The sequence below is a fragment of the Dipodomys merriami genome, unplaced genomic scaffold (assembly GCF_024711535.1).
Source record: "Dipodomys merriami isolate MVZ:Mamm:240054 unplaced genomic scaffold, mDipMer1.0.p SCAF_10, whole genome shotgun sequence".
NCBI classification, from domain to species: Eukaryota; Metazoa; Chordata; class Mammalia; order Rodentia; family Heteromyidae; genus Dipodomys; species Dipodomys merriami.
This window is the reverse complement of record NW_027202271.1, coordinates 8,217,295-8,235,121: the sequence shown is the minus strand read 5'-3', so window position 1 is coordinate 8,235,121 and position 17,827 is coordinate 8,217,295. Positions and strand designations below refer to the sequence as shown.

The window sequence follows — 17,827 nt, the reverse complement described above, 5'->3', positions numbered from 1 at the left end:
AAACTTTTTAGAACAATTTTTAAATAATAAAATAAGAATATCCTATCATTGGGCTGGGAAGATGGCTCATTCGTAGAGTGCTTGCCTTGCATGCATGAAGCCTTGGGTTCAATTCCTCAGCACAACATAAGCAGAAAAAGCTGGAAGTGGCGGTGTGGCTCAACTAGTAAAGCGCTAGCCTTGAGCTGAAGAGCTGAGAGACAGCACCCAGGCCCAGAGTTCAGACCCCACAACTGGCAAAAAATAAATTATATATATATATCTATATATCTATATATATTATATATCTCATGTCCAGTGAAGATTAACACAAATAGAAGGGTCATAGCCGAGGCCAGACTGGGCATAAAGTGAAAGCCTATCTGAAGGAATGTCCTTCAGACTCTTATCCCCAATAAACCAGCAAAAAAGCCAGAAGTAGAGCTGTGTCTTAAGAGACGCACGCAAGCACGCACGCATGCACTTGTTGAAAAGTTATACTTTTACGAATTATACCTTAATTTTCAATATATTTCACATAATATATTAATTCCTGTTATGTTTTCATGTTAAAAAGTACAAGCATTGAATGCGTAGTCTGATTTTATATGTAAGTCTATAATAAACTTTCCTATTGCTAATTATCATAGTTAACTGGGTAAAAATTATGTGGATAATGTTTCTTTTAAACAAATACTGAGCCAAGAATACAGCTCAATGGCAGAGCACATGGTTAGCAGTCAAGAGGATCTGGGTTCAATCCCAGGCATCCAAAAACAAAAAAGGCAGGGCTGGGAAGGTGGCTCAGTGGTAGAGCGCTTGCCTTGCATGCCTGAGGCCCTGGGTTTGATTCCTCAGCACCACATAAGCAAAAAGAAAAAAAAGCCAGAAGTGGCGCTGTGGCTCAGGTGGTAGAGCGCTAGCCTTGAGCTGAAGAGCTGAGGGATAGTGACCAGGCCCAGAGTTCAGGCCCCACGACCGGACCCAAAAAACAAAAACAAAAACAAAAAAGGCAATATGTTAAGATACTTTTGTACTTTTTTTAACATAAAACATTGAAACATTTAAATTATATTAGCTCACTCTCTTAAGTATCCATACCCATTACAGACACATATTCTAATATTTATTTACATTTGAAATAGGAATTATATATTTGCATTAGAATAATCTAGGAAAGTGATAGAACATAGACAACACAACTTGTAGATGATGTGTGCTATGAAAATGGTTTACATTAGCTGATCCCCCTTTTTTTTACTTGGGGGGGTGGGCCTATGCTGGGGCTTGAACTCAAAAGTATATGCACTGTCCCTTAGCTAACACTCTAGCTAGCACTCTATCACTTGAACCACAGCTCCACTTTCAGATTCTCTTTTTGTTTCTTTTCTTTCTTTCTTTCTTCTTTCTTTTTTTCTTCTTTCGGGGAGGCTAACTGGAAATGTGTCTCATGTATCTTGCTGCCCAGGGTGGCTTCAAACTGTGATATTCAGGTCTCAGCCTCCTGAGTAGCTAGAATTAGAGGTATGAACCACAGGTGCGAAGCATAGTCACCAGTGTTGGGCATGTTGGTGTTCTCAAGTCATTCAAATGGTTTTGGGCTATGTGTCTACATTTTGGAAATTGGTACCGCTCCCCTAAACTACGACCTTGTTATAGGCCAACATAAAGAATGCATCCTAACTCTTCTTCAAACAGTGAGAAAAAAGAAAGTTTAGTTTTTCCAATTGTCAGCCAAGAAATTAAAAACCCTCCTAGAATAGCTCTACACAAGAAAACATTACCAAATTAAAATTTAGCAAGTGAATACCAGAGATATTTTGTTTCATGTAATTTTCCAATTAAAACAAAAAACAGCTGAGCATGGCCATATATGCCTATTCCCAGTACTCAAGAGGCAAAAGCTGGCGAATCATGAGTTCCAGGCTAATCTAAACCACATAGCAAGACCTTGTCTCAAAAATGTTAAAAGTTAGTAAATAGACAAATAGGGAGGGAGCTTATAAGCATCTCAGGCTTAATGTAGGTATTCTGTGATAACTGGTCATTTTCCTATATAGAGGGATGGTACATGCTTGTATCTAATCTAGATTCTCTTTTTTTTTTTTTTTTTTTGGGGGGGGGTCCGGTCGCGGGGCCTGAACTCTGGGCCTGGGCACTGTCCCTCAGCTCTTCAGCTCAAGGCTAGCGCTCTACCACTTGAGCCACAGCGCCACTTCCGGCTTTTTTCTTTTTGCTTATGTGGTGCTGAGGAATCGAACCCAGGGCCTGAGGGCATGCAAGGCAAGCGCTCTACCACTGAGCCACCTTCCCAGCCCCTCTAATCTAGATTCTCTCTAGAATAATAGTGCTTCTTTCAGCTGCTACCCAACTAATCAGGTTTAAGATGAAATAAATATCTGAGAAAACACCTTATAAAAGAAATACAGCTGGGCACCAGTGGCTCACACCTGTAATACTAGCTACTCAGGAGGCTGAGATGAGGATCTCGGTTCAAAGCCAGCCCAGGCGGGAAAGTCTACAATTTACTACCACAAAACCAGAAGTGGTACTGTGGCTCAAGTTGGCAGAGTGTTCACCTTAAGCTGAAGAGCACCTAGGCCCAGAGTTCAAGCCCCAAAACTGACCCAAAAAAGAAATACATTTATATTTACACACAAGAATTTTAAAAAGCCAGGCACTAGTGCTTTATTCCTGTAATCCTCTTACTCAAGAGGCTGAGCAACTATGTTTGAAGCCAGGTGGGGCAAAAAACTCTGAGACTTTTAACTCCAATTAAGCAGCAAAAATGCCAAAAGTGGAGCTGTGGCTCATGTAGTAGAGTGCTAGGCTTGAGCAAAAAAACTAGGGGACAGGGCTGGGAAGGTGGCTCAGTGGTAGAGCGCTTGCCTTGCATGCCTGAGACCCTGGGTTTGATTCTTCAGCACCACATAAGCAAAAAGAAAAGAGCCAGAAGTGGCGCTGTGGCTCAAGTGGTAGAGCGACAGCTTTGAGTTGAAGAGCTGAGGGACAGTGCCCAGGCCCAGAGTTCAGGCCCCACGACCAGACCCCCCCCCCAAAAAAAAAGCAAAAAGCTACCCAGGCTCTGAATTCAGGCTCCAACACACACACACACACACACACACACACACACACACAAGCACACACACACACACACACACACTAAAAGAATACCAGTAGATCCTATAGTGACTCATACATTTGTCAAATTGAATACTGAAGACAAGACTTCCAATACTCACTTAATATCAGCTGAAAAATGTAAGAGCAGTCCAATTGCAGAATCCAAATTTATCAGAGCCAGATGTTCACAAAACACCTACTTCTAAGGTATCACCTCAACAGCCCCCTTCATAGTATACTCCATACCACATCCAATAGTTGCAAAATACATTACATCAGAATTTGAAATGACAAAAAGACGCAATGTAGTAAAATTTATTTTCTATTAGGATAAAACCCAATAAATACAGGGGCACTGGTGGCACACACTTGTAATCCTAGCTACTCAAGAGGCTGAGATCTGAGGATCATGGTTCAAAGCCAGCCCGGGTAGGAAAAGTCCATGAGACTCTTATTTCCAATAAACCATTAGAAAACTGTAAGTGGCGCTCAAGCAGTAGAGCACTCACCTTTGAGCTGAAGAGCACAGAGACAGCGCCAAAGCCCAGAGTTCAAGCCCCACGACTGACAAATAAATAAATAAATAAAATAGAGTACCATATTCCCTCATCCCAGGACAAAATGACTAAGTTCACTGTTGATTTTCCTTTTGGTTCCAGTCCTGGGGCTTGAACTCAGTGACTGGGAGCTATACCTGAGCTTTTTTGCTCAAGACTAGAACTCTACAGGGCTGGGAAGGTGGCTCAGTGGTAGAGCACTTGCCTTGCATGCATGAGGCCCTGGGTTCGATTCCTCAGCACCACATAAGAAAAAAGAAAAAAGTCGGAAATGGCACTGTGGCTCAAGTGGTAGAGCGCTAGCCTTGAGCTGAAGAGCTCAAGCCCACAGTTCAGGCCCCACGACCGAATCCCTCCCCACCCTCCCAAAAAAAAGACTAGAACTCCACAATTTGAGTCATACCTCCACTTCCAGCTTTGTGATAGTTTATTAGAGATAAGAGTTTCATGGACTCTCCAACCCAGGATGGCTACAATGATCCTCAGATCTGAGCCTCCAGAATACCTAAGATTACATGTGTGAACCACCAGTGCTGGCTAAGTTCTCACTTTTAAATGATTAAAAGCTTTATATTCTGAAAAATATTCTGCCTTTTCAAAACATTAAAGTTTCTCAAAAGTGACAATTTACAAAAAGGTAGGCAAATCAAAAATGCACTGCTGGATGCATTTTCTTACAAGGTAAACATACTGTATAATTACATATATCCCAGATCAAAATATTGAACATTCTTAGCACATAAAATTCTTCCTTGTAACCAAGCTCCAGTGGCTCATACCTATAATCCTAGCTGAGATCTAAGGATTATGGTTTGAGCCAGCCCAGGAAGTAAAGTTAATGATACTCTAAGGTCTAATTACCAAAAGCCCAAAAGTAGAGTTAAGGCTCACATGGTAGAGAGCTAGCCTTGAGCACAAAAGCTCAGGGACAGTATCCAAGCCCTGACTGAGTCCAAGGCCAAAGACAGGCACACATACAAAAAAATTCTTCCTTGGGGCTGGGAAGGTGGCTCAGTGGTAGAGCGCTTGCCTTGCATGCCCTCAGGCCCTGGGTTCGATTCCTCAGCACCACATAAGCAGAAAAAGCCTGAAGTGGGGCTGAGGCTCAAGTGGTAGAGCACTAGCCTTCAGCTGAAGAGCTGTGGGACATCGCCAGGCCGAGTTCAGGTCCCACAACCGACAAAAAGAAAAAAAGAAAAAAAGAAAAAAGCCAGAAGTGGCGCTGTGGCTCAAGTGGTAGCACACTAGCCTTGAGCTGAAGAGCTGAGGGACAGTGCCCAGGCCCAGAGTTCAGGCCCCACGACAGGACCCCCCCCCCCAAAAAAGAAATTCTTCCTTGTGTCTTGGCCAGTCAACATCTCCTCCTCTTCTTCCCAAAAGTACTTAGATAATTTTGCTCATCTGAAAACTTTATATACAAGGAAACACACAGGTGATACACTTGTGCCTGGCTGCTTGCTTTCAATATAATGTAAAATGTAAAATGCTTTACATTTGTGAAGTTCATCTGTGTTCTGGCATCTGGCAAGTAGTCTATTACTCTGGCTGCCACTTAAGTTGGACAATTAATTTCTTCGCTCTACTGTTGGGTATTCAGGTTGATGACAGCTTAAAGTTTACAACTAATGTTACTTATAAACATTCTCTTACCTATAGTGGGGTTTGAGCTCAAGGACTTTGCTAGCACAAGTGCACTGAGCAATGCCTCTAGACCTTTTTAGCACTATTTTTGTGATGGGTCTTCCTTCCTACCCAGACACACGCCTATGTTGTTATATATTTCAGACTTCCCATTGTAGCTAGGCTAACAAGCATGCACCACCACTCCAAGCTCTGGGTTGAGAAGGGATCTCATGAACTTTCCTGCCAGGGCTGGCCTCAAACATGACTCTCCCAATCTCAACCTCCCATGTAGTAGTATTACAGGTGTGGACCACTAGCATCCAGCTGAAAATACAGAAAAATGCTGATTCAATGAAATATGTGTGTGTGTGTGTGTGTGTGTGTGTGTGTGTGTGTGTTTTGGTGGGTCGTGGGGCTTGAACTCTGGGCTTGGGCGCTGTCCCTGCGCTCTTCAGCTCGAGTGCACTACTGCTTAAGCCACAGTGCCATTCCGGTTTTCTGGTAGTTTATTGGAGATAAGAGTTTCACGGACTTTCCAGCCTGGGCTGGCTTTGAACCTCGATCCTCAGATCTCAGCCTCCTGAGTAGCTAGGATTACAGGAGTGAGCCACCTGCGCCCATGTCTGTGAGATTCTTATCTCCAAAAAAGCCACAAGTGGAACTGTGGCTCAAGTTGTAGAACACTAGCTTTGAACAAAAGCTTAGGCTTAAGCTTAGTCAACAGCACCCAGGCCCTGAATTCAAGCCCCAGAACTGGGGGGGGGGGGGAGGGGGGGGGAATGCTTTTCTTATTCCTAAACTGTGCTGAGGCAAGAAAACAGACTGGGCCTGTCCCCAGACACAGTCTCTGGTGGAAGTCACAGGGAGACTGTGGCTGCTGTATGCACATTTGCTAGTCATGTTGTCTGGGGTGGCACTCTCTGCCGTCAGTGCCACAGCTCCCTGTCTGAAGAATACAACCCTCCTAGGACCAGGGGTATTGCAGACAAAAAAGATCTTTCACACTACGCCGCCAAGTTTTGCCCCTCTACCACTTCTTCCTGAATATGGAGGGAAAGTATGTTTGGGGCTGATGCCAGAGGAATTCTTCTAGTTTCTTTATTCTAAAACTGGTGTGACAGGATCCTACATGCTTGGAACTGGGCTTATCTTGTATTTTCTGTGCAAATAAATATATATGATTACTTCAGAGACCTTCTCTGGCTTATCATTATTAAGCTTAATGATGTATATTATTAAAAAATATGGAGCCTCTTTTGCAGAATTCATTGATAAAATCAATGAGCAAAAAATTGTCCAACTAGAAGAGGTAAAACAGGCTTCCATCAAACAAACTGACACAGAGAAGACACAGCAGGCACTGGTTCAGAAACATCACTACCTTGTTGATGTCCAGAGAAATAACATTGCTATAGCCTTGGAGGTTACTTACAGGGACCGGCTGCATAGAGTATAAAAGGAGGTAAAGAATCACCTGGATTACCATATCTCTGTGCAGAATATGATGCATCGAAAGGAGCAAGAGCACATAATAAACTGGGTGGAGGAGCATGTGACACAAAGCATCTCTGCACAGCAGGAAAAGGAAACAATTGCCAAGTATATCACAGATTTAAAGATGCTTGCAAAGAAGGCTCAAGCACACCTAGTTATATAAATGAATCTCCCAACAGAGATCTCCAAAAACAGTTGACTGAATGGAAATTAGTTTGTGTACAAAATCTTTCTGTGTTGTTATCTCTAGAAATCAGTTCACATTTCTTAAAAACAAAAAAATTAAAATTTCACTTAGTGAACTAAATCTATTGGCCAGTCAAGTTCCTCATTCTTATTCTGCCTTTTGTGTTATTTGATCACTTTTAAATAAGCAGTTTGCTTTAATTGTTGGGTAATTTAGGATTATTACCAAGTTTATTACAGTTATTATTATATTACATTATATTATATTATTATATTACAATTTATTAAAGTTTAATTTGGTAACTAATTTTACCATCTTCCAATAAAATGACAATTCATGGGGCTGGGAAGGTGGCTCAGTGGTAGAGCGCTTGCCTTGCATGCATGAGACCCTGGGTTCAATTCCTCAGCACCACATAAGCAAAAAGAAAAAAGCCGGAAGTGGCGCTGTGGCTCAAGTGGTAGAGCACTAGCCTTGAGCTGAAGAGCTGAGGGACAGCGCCCAGGCCCAGAGTTCAGGCCCCACGACCGGACCCAAAAAAAAAAACAAAAAACAATAAAATGACAACTCAAACAAGAAAAAAGAAAAAGAAAGCAAACTGTCTTACAGACAGATGCCCAGTTGATAACAGCCACACAGCAAATTCTTTTATATGTCTTAGAAATACAACCAGAAGTGGCAGTATGGCTTAAAATGGTAGAGTGCTAGCCTTGAGCAAGAGTTCAAAGACAGGGCTGGGAAGGTGGCTCAGTGGCAGAGTGCTTGCCTTGCATGCATGAGGATCTGGGTTTGATTTCTCAGCGCCACATAAGCACAAAAAGCTGGAAGTGGTACTGTGGCTCAAGTGGTAGAGTGCTAGCCTTGAGCTGAAGAGCTGAGGGGGTGCCCAGGCCCAGAGTTCAAGCCCCATAACCGGCAAAAAAAAAAAAAAAGAGCTCAAAGACACTGCCCAGGCCCTGAGTTCAAGCCCCAAAACCAAAACACACACACACACACACACACACACACACACACACACACACACACACACACACACACACACACACACACACACACACACACACACACACACACACACACACACACACACACACACACACACACACACCTTAAAACATCGGGCTTTGGGATAAAAATATAGTTTTTACATTATCCTAGAAAGAAGAAAGATGATGAGATTCTTCATTTTTCACATTTTAATTCACCTCAGGACCTAGCGTGAGTTGTTATCCAGTCAATGTCAGCCCTTGGGTGAGACTGCCTATCTTAGAGAGCTGTATATTATATAGACACCTCAAATAAACCAATATCTGTACCTTCTGAAGGTACATAACCATTTCATAATATATGTCCACATACCATTTCCACAACCCAACTTCCCTGATGCTCAGAACAGGCCTGTCTCCTTACTTTCTTGCTTTCTTCCTCATTTCTTCCCTCTTTTGTCTTCTGTTCCTCTCTTTCTCTGTGACAGTACTGAGGTTTTTGATTCAGGGTGCCTCCAATTTGATAGACAGATGCTCTACCAATCTTTTTTTGCTTTATTTTCTAGTTAAGGCCTCATGAACAACCTCATTAGCCTGTGCAGAAAAGTAAAAGGTTTTTTGGGGTTTTTTTTTTTGCCTTTCCTTATTAAACTTTGTCCTTAGGTCTAACGAGAAGGGAATACATATATCTGTTTAATAAAAAACACTGAGCCTCTTATTATGTATGAGCCTTTATGTACTAAATGAAGTGCTGAAAACAGTAGAATAACAAGCTCCTTGAGAAAAAAAAAGACCTAGTTCAAAATTTCCAACCATAAGAGTGACTGAAACAAGAGGTAGGACAGAACACCAGAAGCTATCTCTGTGTCTCAAAGTCCCTGAGGCACTCTTATTCACTAGACAGGTTACCTGTCCACAGGAAAACATAGTTGTTGGAATCCTATCTAGGGATGTTAATGTGTTTCTGCTCTAGAAAGTTATCCTGTCCTGAAATTAAAAAAGCTACTCTCAAATTTTGTATATTCAATTTGCAAACGTTTTAAAAAACAGAGACTGATGGCAATTAACAATTAGGAGTAGGTGCTCAAGTAAATTATTTGTAAACTTGCTGTGACTTTTATGAAACTAAAAATATCTTCCCTAAATTAAATTCAGTATAAACCTTTTGTTCTAGAAATTCAAGAAATAAAATGTTTATATTTTTTTTCCAACTTCTAAAAGATTAGCTTCTGACCCCTGAAGATTTTGTGTTTCACATTAATTTGGACAACAGGTTCTGAGTTATCCTATGGAAGAAGTTGACACTTACATTGCCGTGATTCCGAGGCGGCCCTCTTTCTCTTGGGAGCCTTTCATAGTCATACCGCCCCTCAGACCACATTTCATCTCTTCTGTAAGCCACTGAAGAAAAAAGAAACAATCACAGGTTTTACATTAGGAAGTAACAAGAAGACAGGAAGAAGTAAATGATTACCTCCCACACAAGTATTTTCCAAACACCTTAAGGATAAGGGAGAAGATGCCAAGTGTCTCAAGAGGAAAGAGGAAAGTGATTATTATTCTTCCCAAGAATTTTAAGATGGTTTTAAAAATATCTCCATTGTCCCTTTATTTTCAAAGTTATTAAAAGCTTCAAATTATTCACACCAATGACAGGGGTACAGGACACATACTGTTTAATTCTCATGCAGAAAAAAAATAGAAAAAGTCCCATTTAAGCAACAGTTTAAAAAAAGGCAATGACATACCAATTTCCTTACTTTGTGTAACACTGGTTTTCTGCTTTTCCATTCTTAAAACTTCTATCTCACCTCTGTATGTTCTATAAGCTATTTTAACCAGAAAGTTTTAAGTGAACAATCCTGTAAAAATACTCAACAATCCTTGAAACATGACACTATTGATCTTATTTAATATTAATTTATTTTATTGTATAGCTACTTATAAAATCTAAAATTAACAGTTTTGTTAGCAATTCTACAGTTTAAGGGAGAGAAAAGGAAATAAGGAAGAGAGAAAGAATTTTTGTAGAAGAAATGGTTTCAACTTTAAATGAGGGCTTCCACATCTGGGTAGAGGATATACCAAGAGCACACAGCTGCAAGAGCAGATGCACAGAAACTGACAGGCAGAAGACAAAACAAAGAAGATAAGAATTAGAATACAAGAAAACAGGTCAGTTATGTGAAATGAATAGTCTAAATTAAGGATGGCAAGCCTTTTTGCAATGGTCCACATATTTTCAGCCTTGCCAGTTGGGAGTTGGGCTCTCTTTCTTATGCTTGTTTTTGAGAAGATTACACTAAGATGTTTAAGGTCTTTTTTTAGTTGTATTTTTTTTAAGAACACTTGCTTTAAAATAGCTCACATAGTTTGAAAGAAAAGTTGGCACGCTTAGTCTGAAATCCTTATAGTCTGGTCTTTGGCAGAAAATGGTCACATGCTCAAAAGTAATGGAGAAATCAAGGCAACAATCTTTAAATCATCAATGAATATAAGAAACGTAAGAATTTCATGAAGAACTTTTCAATATCATTCCCTCAAAATTAGAAGTATTTGAGCAAGCTAAAGTAAAATGAAAATTTTCAACATTAAAAAAAAAGATTTAAGGGCTGGGAAGGTGGCACAGTGGTAGTACTTGCCTTGCATACACAAGGCCCTGGGTTCGATTCATCAGGACCACATAAGCAGGAAAAAAAAAAAAAGTTGAAAGTGGCGCTGTGTCAAATGGCATGGCGCTAGCCTTGAGCTCAAGAACTGAGGAACAGCACCCAAGCTCAGAGTTCAGGCCCCATGACCGGCAAAAAAAAAAAAAAAAAAGATATGAGACAGATACTCATGGCTCACACCTATAATCCGAACTACTCAGGAGGCTGAGATCTGAGGATTGTGGTATGAAGCCAGTCTGTGATACTCATCTCCAATTAACTACCAAAAACTGGAAGTAGAGGCTATGGTTTAAGTGGTAGAGCACTAACTTTGAGCTAAGAAGCTCAGAGACAGTACACCTAAGCCCTGAGTTCAAGCTCCAAAGATAAAGAAACCTCAGCTAGGTATAGTGGCCATCGCCTCTACTCCTGACTCAAAGAAGGCTAAGACTGGAGGACCATTTGAGAATTAGAGTTCAAGACCAGTATGAGCAACACAGCGAGAACTCATCTCAAAAAGAAGCAGGAGAGGAGTATGCATTAAATTCTAATCAAGCCTCAACTCTATCACTTTTCATAAAATATAAAGGATAGAGGATTAACCCTATTAGAAAGATTAGACTCAACTAAGTGCTTCAGGGATTTTGAGGAGTGACTCCACAGAAGATTGTAGACCCTATTTATGGGTCACTCCTCATCTAATGGCAATTTTCTGCTTGACAGTTTGGAAGATAACAGCAATACAAAAACCTCAGACATTTTAATTACGTTAAGAAACAGTCCAGTGGCAAGAGTTGATGGCTCACATCTGTAATCCTAGCTATTCAGAAGACTTAAGTTCAGAGGATCCACACTGAAACCAGAATGGACATGAGACATGAAACTCTCAAATCCAAATAACTAGCAAAACCTGGACTGTAAGTGTGACTCAAGTGAGAACACACAGTCCCCAAGCACAATCTATTATGTGAATGCTGAGGCAGGAGGGGAAGCCAGCCTGGGTTATAAACACAGTGAGTCTCAAAACAAAAACAAATTATAGAAACTAAAAGTAATCACAAAGAAAATAAAAGAACAATAACCCCTGCTTTCACTGTATTTCATGTTGGTATAATTTGTGGAGGGGAAGGGGAAAAGCAAGTCCTTTAAATAAGGATACAGGTGGACCCGTTGCAACAACGAGAAGTACAAGTTGTTATGTCGAAAACGAACTTTACAACTTTGGGGGGGGGGCGGGGAGGATTGGGTGGGGGAGCAGGGGAGGCTGGGAAGGGATGGAAAGGGGAAACAAAGGAGGAGGCTACAATGCTTGATAATGTACTCATTATCTTGCCCATCTAATTGTAACCCCTCTGTACAGTATTTTCACAATAAAACATAAATAAAAATTTTTTTAAAAAAAGAAAAAAACAACTTTGTTGAAAACCTAGTAATCAGAAATAAAGCAGTGAGAATTAAACAGAAAAGTTACATAAGAAGTTGAAAAGAGCTACTTAGAATATACATTATCAAGAAGAAAAAGACCAATTAATTTTACTTGAAGAAGAGCTAAACATGAACAAATTCAAAGAGCTATTTCAGAGTTGCCTCAACAACACAACCAAAAGCTTAAAAGAATGAGAGTTACTAATTATTTGGGTATAGATTTTCAGTTGGGAAGATGAAAAAGTTCTGTGTAGATGCTATTGATGATCATAATGTGAATGTGACTTAATTGCCTTTCTTTTTCCTTTTTCTTTTTGTGATAGAACTCCTTACATTGCCCAGGCTTGACTCAAACTTTTGATCCTTCCGCTTCAAGTATTTGTCTCAATATTTGGATTAGATGGGTGACACACTCTGCTAAATTCTATTTTTAAAGATGATTATTAATAGAGTTGAGTTCATGTCTGTAACCCTGGCTACTCAAGGGCACTTAGATCTGAATAATTGTGGTTTGAAGTCAGCTTATGTAGAAAAGTCAGTGAGATGCCAACTCTAAAATGACCTATAAAAAGTCAGGCTTCAAGTGTGGATCCTGTGGTAGAATACCAGCTGAGCAAATCAGCCAAGCAAGCATACAAGGCCCTGAGTTCAAATTCTGATACCACCAAACATTTTTATTAATTTTTTAAAAGGTCAAAATGGAAAACGTACTGAGTATTTTACCACAATGAAAATTCTAGAAATCAAGTGTGGCCACACATTATCTATAATCCCTGAACTCAAGAGGCTGAGGTGGGAGCATTTGAGTTGGTCAGCCTGAGCTACACAATAAAATCCTGTCTCAGAAAAACAAACAAACAAAAGCACTTTTTTTCAGAAAGCCAAAATATGAGCTTATCTGGCACCATAAGGTTACTGAATTTGCTAAATCTAATGATCACCTATGGAAGGTATTTTTTTTTGGGGGGGGGGTCCGGTCATGGGGCCTGAACTCTAGGCCTGGGCGCTGTCCCTCAGCTCTTCAGCTCAAGGCTAGTGCTCTACCACTTGAGCCACAGCACCACTTCCGGCTTTTTTCTTTTTGCTTATGTGGTGCTGAGGAATCGAACCCAGGGACTCATGCATGCAAGGCAAGCGCTCTACCACTGAGCCACCTTCCCAGCCCTGGAAGGTATTAACTAGTATGTAAAACTTTTGCACTAAAAAAACAGAAAACAGCCAGATGTTTTAATTAGCAACTCCTACATTTAATTCCATAGCGAGCTGACTTCTCTGACTCTGTAACTGATGGATGACATCTTCATGGAGTTATTCACCTTAGAAGCTGTTAACTACAGCTGCTAGTTAACATGCTTAAAAAAGTAAATAAAACCTGGCACTGGTGGCTCAGGCCTGTAATCCCAGCTACTCAAGAGGCTGAGATCTGAGGATCCCAGTTCAAAGACAGCCAGGGCAGGAAAGTCTACAGGACTCTTATCTCCAATTAACCACCAGAAAACCAGAAGTGGTAGAGTGCTAACCTTGAGCTGAAGAGCTCAGGGACAGTGCCCAGGCCCAGAGCTCAAACCCCATGACCAACAACAACAACAACAAAAATAACCCTCATAGCTCTAGCAGTGATACTCAACCCTGGACATTTACTTTAATTACCTAAAGAGCTGGTTTTTTTTTTTTCTGTTCCTGTGGCTTGAACTCAGGGCTTGCACTCTGTGCCTGAGCCCCTCTGTGCTCAAGGATAGCACTCTACCACTTCAGCCACAGCAACATTTCCTGCTTCTTCTGTTTATGTGGCACTGAGGAATCGAACCCAGGGCTTCAACCATGCTAGGCAAGCACTCTACCACGAAGCCACATTCCCAGCCCCCTAAAGAGCTTTTAAAATTGACACCACTTACATCCTTGTCTCAGAAATTTCTACTATTTGGAGTAGATCTAAGTTCTTTCAAATCTTAAATTCATCTCAGCATGAGGTCAATTGACTAATGCAAACTAAATATCCAAACTGACACACAAAAGAGATTTTAAGAGTTGACTTGAACCTACAATTGTATAATATTGTTCCTATTGGAAAATATTTAAAACTCCAGATACCTAAAATTAAATAGAAATTTTAGACCTTATTAAGATCTTTGAAAATAAAATTAACATTTATGCCAACTAAAATGGTCAAAACAAAGTCCCAACTATCATTCAACAATATTTAGAACTCAAGGAAAACCAAATGCAGTAGTAATTAAAAAAAAAAAAACCTGGGCATTCTTGCTCAAGCTTGTAATTCTAGCTACTCAGGAGGCTGAAATCTGAGGATTATGGTTTGAAATTAGGCCAAATTGGAAAGTCCATGATACTCTAATCTTCAATAAATGATTTTTTAAAAGGTAGGAAGTAGGGGCTGGGAAGGTGGCTCAGTGGTAGAGTGCTTGCCTTACATGCCTGAGGCCCTGGGTTCAATTCCTCAGCATCACATAAGCAAAAAGAAAAAAGCCAGAAGTGGTGCTGTGGCTCAAGTGGTAGAACGCTAGCCTTGAGCTGAAGAGCTAGGGACAGCGCCCAGGCCCAGAGTTCAGGCCCCATGACTGGACCCCCCCCCCCAAAAAAAAAGGTAGGAAGTAGTTATGGCTCAAGTGGTAGAGTGCTAGCCTTGAACTCAAAAGCTCACAGACAACACCCAAACCCCCAAATTCAAATCCCAGGAACAGTGCACACACACTCATGCACACAGTTTTAAAAAACTATTGCTGAGCCGGGCGCTGGTGGCTCACGCCTGTAATCCTAGCACTCAGGAGGCTGAGATCTGAGGATCGCGGTTCAAAGCCAGCCCGGGCAGGAGAGACCTTTAGACTCCTATCTCCAATAAACCACTAGAAAACGGGAAGTGGCGCTGTAGCTCAAGTGGTAGAGCGCTCGCCTAGAGCTGAAGAGCTGAGGGACAACGCCCAGGCCCAGAGTTCAAGTCCCACGACCCACCAAAAAAAAAAAAAAAAAACTATTGCTGAGCTCACACCTAACTCCTAGCTATTTGGGAGGCTGACAGATAAGGATCATGGTTTGATGCCAACCAGGACAAGAAAGTCCATGAGATTCTTATCTCCAATTAACTACCAGAAAACCAGAAGTTGTCCTGTGGCTTGAACAAAAACGCTCAGGGACTGTGGCTCAAGTTGTAGAACAGTAGTCTTGAACTCAAGTGGTAGAACACTGTCAGGGACAGTGCTGAGGCCCTGATTTCAAGCCCCAGGATGGGCAAAACAAAAAAATCTCAAGCCTGCTGTCCTAGCTACTCAGGAAGCTGAGATCTGAGGATCAGTGTCCAAAGCCAGCCAGAGCTGGGAAGGTGGTTCAGTGGTAAAGCGCTTGCCTTGCATGCTTGAGGCCCTGGGTTCGATTCCTCGGCACCCATAAGCAAAAAAAAAAAAAAAAACCCTGGAAGTGGCACTGTGGCTCAAGTGGTAGAGCGCTAGCCTTGAGTTGAAGAGCTGAGGGGCAGCACCCAGACCAAGAGTTCAGGCCCACAATAAAACAAAACAAAGCCAGCCAGAGAAGGAAAGTCAGGTCACCTTTATCTCCAATTTACCAAAAAGTTAGAAGTTTTGGCTCAAGTGGTGGAGCACCTTTGAGTACAAAAGCTCAAGGATAGCATCCAGCCCATGAGTTCAAGCCGAAGGACCTCACCAAAAAATAAAAAAAAAGAGAAAACAAGGAAATCAAATGTTTAAAGAAAAGACATTGAACTGATACTAAAAAGGAGAAAAAAAAATACTTTTTCATTTCTAGTGCCAGTACTGGGGCCTGAATCCAGGGCCTTCTGTACTTGCTTGCTGTTCCCTCTTCCCACCAAGGCTGGTACTCTACTACTTGAGCCACACCTCCATCTTTTTCTGGTTGAGTCTTGGGGATTTTTCTGCCAGAAAATTTCTTCAATTAAAAATCTAAAGATTGAGCCGAGTGCTACTAGCTACTCAGGAGGCTGCAATTGGAGGATCACGGTTCAAAGCCAGCCCGCGCAGGAAAGTCTGTGAGACTCTTATCTCCAATAAACCACTAGAAAACTGGAAGTGGCGCTGTAGCTCAAGCAGTAGAGCACTCGCCTTGAGCTGAAGAGCACAGGGACAGTGCCCAAGCCAGAGTTCATATATATATATATATATATATATATATATATATATATATATATATATATATATATGCACATATATATGCACATATATATATGCACATATATATTTATTTATATACACACACACCCATATATGCATATATGTATATATACACATATATACTAAAAATGTTTTTCAAAAGAAGTAAAATCAGTTCAGCATCATCCGTTTGTCTACAGTTACACCAAATTTTAAGTGTCCCAGAAAGACCTCCATTGGAATGAGGTGGAAAAAAAAACATGTTGGTTAAAGTCAGGACAAAAGAGATTTTTTTCTAAAAATGGTGACTAGGTAAAAGACTTTGTTAAGCAGAGAACAGAACCCAACAGGAATATTCCGGAGTGACTGTGAGGAAGGAAAGGAAAAGCCAGGATACCCTAAACCAAGGGTGAGGAAGCATAAAGCTGGTAAGGTGATGAGGACACAGCTTAAAAGAGGGCTTACATCTTGGGCGAAAACCAAGTATAGAAGGGATCTGAAGCAGGGGAGGTTGGGCTGGCCACATGTATGCCAAAAGCCGAGTGGTCCTTTGATGGGCACTGAGGCATAAATGCCTCAAAATTCAGCTTGTACCCTTGGATGGATTGCACTTCCGTCCCTCTTAGAAGACGAAGACTATGGCGTTGGCTTCAAGCTGGATTGTGGAGGCTCCAAGACGGGGCTGTGAATTCCAGTCTGGACACGCAGGCTCCCAAGGAGAGTAAGAGGCCTGGTCTTGTATATACTGGTGGATAGAAGCATAAACTATCTTACATTATTTTTGACAGTTTTCTGTAAGAATAATTGGCCTGTTTTAACAACCTTTTAATGAGAAAAGGCAGTGCGTGTTCATTACGTTTACGGCAAAAGTTCAACGTTTTCGTCATTCTGTGAATCCTACTCTCAAGCTAGCTGTCTCGCCGATTAGAGATAGAGCCTGTTTTAGACTTTAAACAAACAAACAAACAAACAAACAGTTCCCAAATACCTAATAGCGAGGTAGGAATGCCGAAGACATTTAACAAAATTACCGACCTCCTAATTAATCTTGAGTTACCTCAGGTATTTGTTTCTGGTTGTGTGTGTGTTTTCACAGAAAGTTGCTAAAGAAAAATGAATCTATATATTTGAAACAAGCTCTTTTTTCCTTCATGTCAAAATTCAATGTGTCTCCCCACGCTGAAGTACAAACGTACTTCACAATCCATGCTGGGCACCGGTGGCTCACGTTGGTAGCTCTAACTATTCAGGAGAGTGAGATCAGGAGATCGCGGTTCGAAGCCAGCATGGGCAGGCAAAGTCGGTGAAAGTCTCTAATTAACCACCAAAAAGCCAGAAGTGGAGCTATGGCTCACGTGGTGCGAGACTGGAGCAAAAAAAAGCTCAGGGACGGCGTCCAGGCCCTGAGTTCAAGCCCCAGTACTGGCACACGCATGCACACGCACACACACAATACTTCACAATCAAATGCAACAAGGGAACTCCACGAAACACACCCTCCCGCAACCCCCGAGTACTTATTAGCCCGTTTTCCACATCCCTATTCATCTCTGAGGAGAAATAATACGCGCTCACCGACTCGAAGCTTGCTGGGAAAACCCGCGAAATCCAGTCGCCCGCCTGCTACCACAATCTCCGGGAGCGACTTCCGGCGCGCGTGTTGTGACGT

The 17,827-nt window shown here is 41.4% G+C and overlaps 1 protein-coding gene and 1 pseudogene across 8 annotated transcripts in view; one reads left to right on the top strand and one right to left on the bottom strand.

Moving 5' to 3' along the window:
- Nucleotides 1-17,827, bottom strand: part of Pphln1 (periphilin 1) — a 148,555-nt gene that overhangs the window by 76,061 nt on the left and 54,667 nt on the right. For 4 of the 8 annotated variants that reach the window (XM_070039168.1, XM_070039175.1, XM_070039182.1 and 1 more), the window contains exons 1-2: nt 16,624-16,707; nt 9,259-9,350 (exon numbers count right to left, since the gene is read on the bottom strand). In XM_070039168.1, the coding sequence (XP_069895269.1) occupies nt 9,259-9,350; nt 16,624-16,684 (153 nt within the window). In that variant the 5' untranslated portion in view covers nt 16,685-16,707. Of the gene's footprint in view, nt 1-9,258; nt 9,351-16,623; nt 16,893-17,733; nt 17,815-17,827 lie in introns of those variants that run through there. The other 4 variants (XM_070039158.1, XM_070039167.1, XM_070039155.1 and 1 more) reach the window with 3 other exon arrangements.
- On the top strand, nt 6,181-6,939 carry LOC138836297 (ATP synthase F(0) complex subunit B1, mitochondrial pseudogene; annotated as a pseudogene).